The 3,661-nt window shown below is 42.7% G+C and overlaps 1 protein-coding gene across 1 annotated transcript; it reads left to right on the forward strand.

Moving 5' to 3' along the window:
- The first annotated feature begins 1,308 nt into the window (after window positions 1-1,308).
- Window positions 1,309-2,866, forward strand: LOC119652444. The gene is made up of 2 exons (XM_038056586.1): window positions 1,309-1,902; window positions 2,164-2,866. Exons 1-2 carry the CDS (start codon window positions 1,690-1,692, stop codon window positions 2,425-2,427), a joined length of 477 nt encoding a protein of 158 aa, XP_037912514.1. The 5' UTR covers window positions 1,309-1,689; the 3' UTR covers window positions 2,428-2,866.
- The last annotated feature ends 795 nt before the right edge of the window (window positions 2,867-3,661 follow it).

Here is a 3,661-nt window from a genome sequence, read left to right on the forward strand (position 1 = left end):
GATAGAATTCCCGGAGTTGCATAGAGCCTGGGAATACCTGGTCTATGCGAAGGATCCAAATCCGAGAATTCTATACACGCTCTTTGGAATTCGATCCGAACCTCAGCTGGACGGTAGAGAAGAGTGCTTGGGCGAGTACTGAAACTGTTACCTGCAGGCATGGTGTTGTTGATGCCGCCACCTCTGCCCCCATTGGCTCTCGGTCACCAGTTTCCCCGATGACTTCAAATCGAACACGCTTCCTGATGGTGGTCGGGATTCTGTCATTGCCAGTAATAAAGCGGTACTGGTCTGCAAATCGCTGCACAGTCACGTGCGCGAATTGCGGGAAACGCTCAACGAATCTCTGGTGCAACAAGGGGCGGCAAGATGTTGTACCCGCCTCTGCCGTTATTTCGTAGTAGGAGCGGATGATGAATAGGTTCATTTCTTCAGTCCATTTCATCCGCTACCTACGCGAACCTGCTGAAGTGGTCACCACAGATTGTGCGAAACAGCTGTAGCAGGCGGAGCTGTGCACTTGGTCGTCGTGGCGCCTAGAGGTCGAACCGCTCCACGACTAGCGGTTTCGACGCCGTGCCGTCCATTACCAGAGCCCGACCCAGTCACCAAGTCAGACAACTCCCCTTGGTATCCGTACCTGACCTTAAATTTCTTCTTCTTCTCATTTTTGGTGGTGCATTTTATCCCTAGCTGTCAGGTGTCGGGATAGCTTCCTTAATGAGTAATCTGCAAGACTGCAAAGTTCCTGCACTTTCCTTACCTACCTCCTGAGACGCTGCGGTGGCGTACAGCCTCTTTTCAGAACTGGGCTTGAGACCGGCTTCGGCGGAGTTATTATTATTATTATATGTAGCACTACACTCGAGAGCTTCGTGAAAACCATATTATCATGAACGAAATTATAAAATTTAAAATGTCTATATCATATTGAAGTGGATAGTCAGTCATCCTCACTAAATATAAACTATGAGGTATGTACAAATGAAACAATTTTGAATTCAAATATTTTTGCGTAAAAAATACATTCAATTTATACCTGAAGGACGTAGTTTCCGGCTTATTTAAAGATGATCTAAATATATAGAACCGCCATGAATGTTACACATGAAATGTATTGCAAAAACTAATGTACTCTATTTGAATGAGGTAGTGGTAGCTAGAGATTTTAGATTTTCGTTAATATATGAACTCAAATGAAGATATTGATACATGAGAATTACGTTATTTATCTTTCCACGTACATCAACCATAATGCAATGATTCCCAAACTTTCATGGGAGTCCACCGAAAACCAGTTACTCAAACGTCAACCACGGCCAATCGTCGAAAAACTGACACTCGACAAAACGGTACATCAGGCAGAGAAGTGTTAAGTCGGCATTACTCTGTCAAATTCTGAAGCCAATAAAAATGTCAATATAGGCGGACGTCGTAATTTAAATCGGTGAGACGTCTGAATCTGTGCCGGGCCAAACATTACAAGACAAACCGCTGGAAAAGTCGAATTGGTGAACTAACTCAAACTGGATCCCGAGTCCCGTCAAAAGCACCGTTCCAGCTTTGACAACAAGTAACCTGTTATTGTTCCGCAGTGCCGTGCAATAAAAATTCCAAAGATTTACAGACCCGTCAGACTCCTATAGTAGGCAAACTTGGGAAGTGTTGGGTGCAAAGTAGATTCGTGAAATGTCTTCGGCAGCCAATCTTTCAATGGACGGCGAGTTTCGTTATATTGTTCAGTGGTTCAACGAATGGAGCGAGCTTCAACGGGAAGACTTTCTTCCGATTTTGGTGGAATATCTAACGAAAGACACTCCTGGCGCTTATGTTAATGGAATCGTTTCTGGGCTGGCGGGCGCAGGCTGCGCAGACAAGCCAATGAGTTTGTTCCAATGCAGGGTAAGTGCTGGTTCGCTTAGTTCCAAGATTTGTTTCTATTCAGGGTCGAGTAAAAGGTCGAGCAGGTTATGATAATGTGACTGATCAGCACAATTGCACACGATTATCATGAGATTAAGTGACTATCGCAAAAGTGTGCGTACTGGATGCTTCCTCCTCGTAAACTCCGCCCAGCTCACGTTGTCTCGCTGTGCCCTAAATATTGAAGTCTTTAAAACATGAAAGGTTCTAAGTCCTCACCCCAATTCTCGTTAATTTCAGGTGAAGCTGTTCAGAGAATGGTCCAGTAAATGGCCCGAAGATTTGAAAATAAAACTCAAAGAAAAGGTTATCGAACTCGACGAAAAACTAGGCGAAAGGCTGCAGGATGAGCTTAAGTCTCTAGGCCCGACTCCACTAACGAATGGAAATGCTGAGCCAACCGCAGTTGAAGATTCGGAGGAGCCAGAAGTCGCACCAGTCCAAGATTCGGTGGCCCCGGCTTTGGACCCGGTGGCTATCGAAGAAGTCGAACAGAATGCCTGAAGACGTTACTAACACATTTTCTACAACGACCGTACGATTAGGAACAAGTTTTGCGAAACATTCCACACACAAACCTAAAATCATGTTATCTAGGCCTACCCCGAGGACATGACCATTCCAAACGGAAATTCCGTTTCAAGCGCACACGGACACTAACACATGTTATTTTTCACGTAGCTTTAAGGAGAAAGTAAATTATTTACTCTTTTACTCAGAACCAACTCTTCCTTGGACGACACTTTTATATTTACAAAATTATGTATACACGAGACTCAAGCAACGTTCGAGATACGAATCCCTACTGTTTACTGCTGGTGGCAACTATTTACATAAACATTCCTCTATTTTTCTACTTTGATATATTTGCGTCATTTGAATTGTATTAAGTGAGAAACGGTTAAAATTATTGTAAAAGTTGATATAAAATTAAGAAAGTTGATTGACATTGTTTTGAGCGCAAGAAATTTTGCCATGACTGATTTTCGTGAAAAGCAAATCTCCAAATAATACAAAAATTGATTTGTTTCTCGAGGGAGAACTGACAAGTCAAACTATAAAGACTTCATATTGTTTAGTCAGATCGCGAGTTGTATACGATCGAAAGGAGCGTTGACACTAAAAACAGAGCTGCATTCAGCCAGCGCCGCTACCACACGCTTAAAATCTTGATTACCGCAGAATCACGATCTGATTTTGACGCTAACTCAGGAGACAGCACATATCTCCAGAAGCAATGCAATTCTAAAGAAATACTCTAATTAGTTACGAACAAAACACGATTTAACACACTTCATAAGCTCTTTCGATCGTTTACAATTCAAGAACTGTTTTAAATTATCATGACCTTAAAATTCGTTAGTTTTCAAACAAATCGAATATCTTTTAAGAAAATTATATTGAATAATATATTATTTAAAGATATGATCCGAATTTGTTACTTCTTTCTGATTGAATCAAAACCAACCATCAACGGCGCAACAACCGGTATCCGGTCTAGGCCTGCCTTAATAAGGAACTCCAGACATGCCTGTTTTGCGCCGAGGTCCACCAATTCGATATCCTCTCGTCTGGCGTCCTGACCTATGCCATTGCTCCATATCAGGCAGGGTCTACCTAGTCCTCTTTTTCTACCATAGATATTGCCCTTATAGACTTTCCGGGCTGCGTCATCCTCATCCATACGGATTAAGTGACCCGCCCACTGCAACCTGTTGAGCCGGATTTTATCCACAAC

The sequence above is a fragment of the Hermetia illucens genome, chromosome 3 (genome assembly GCF_905115235.1).
Source record: "Hermetia illucens chromosome 3, iHerIll2.2.curated.20191125, whole genome shotgun sequence".
Classification (NCBI taxonomy): Eukaryota; Metazoa; Arthropoda; class Insecta; order Diptera; family Stratiomyidae; genus Hermetia; species Hermetia illucens.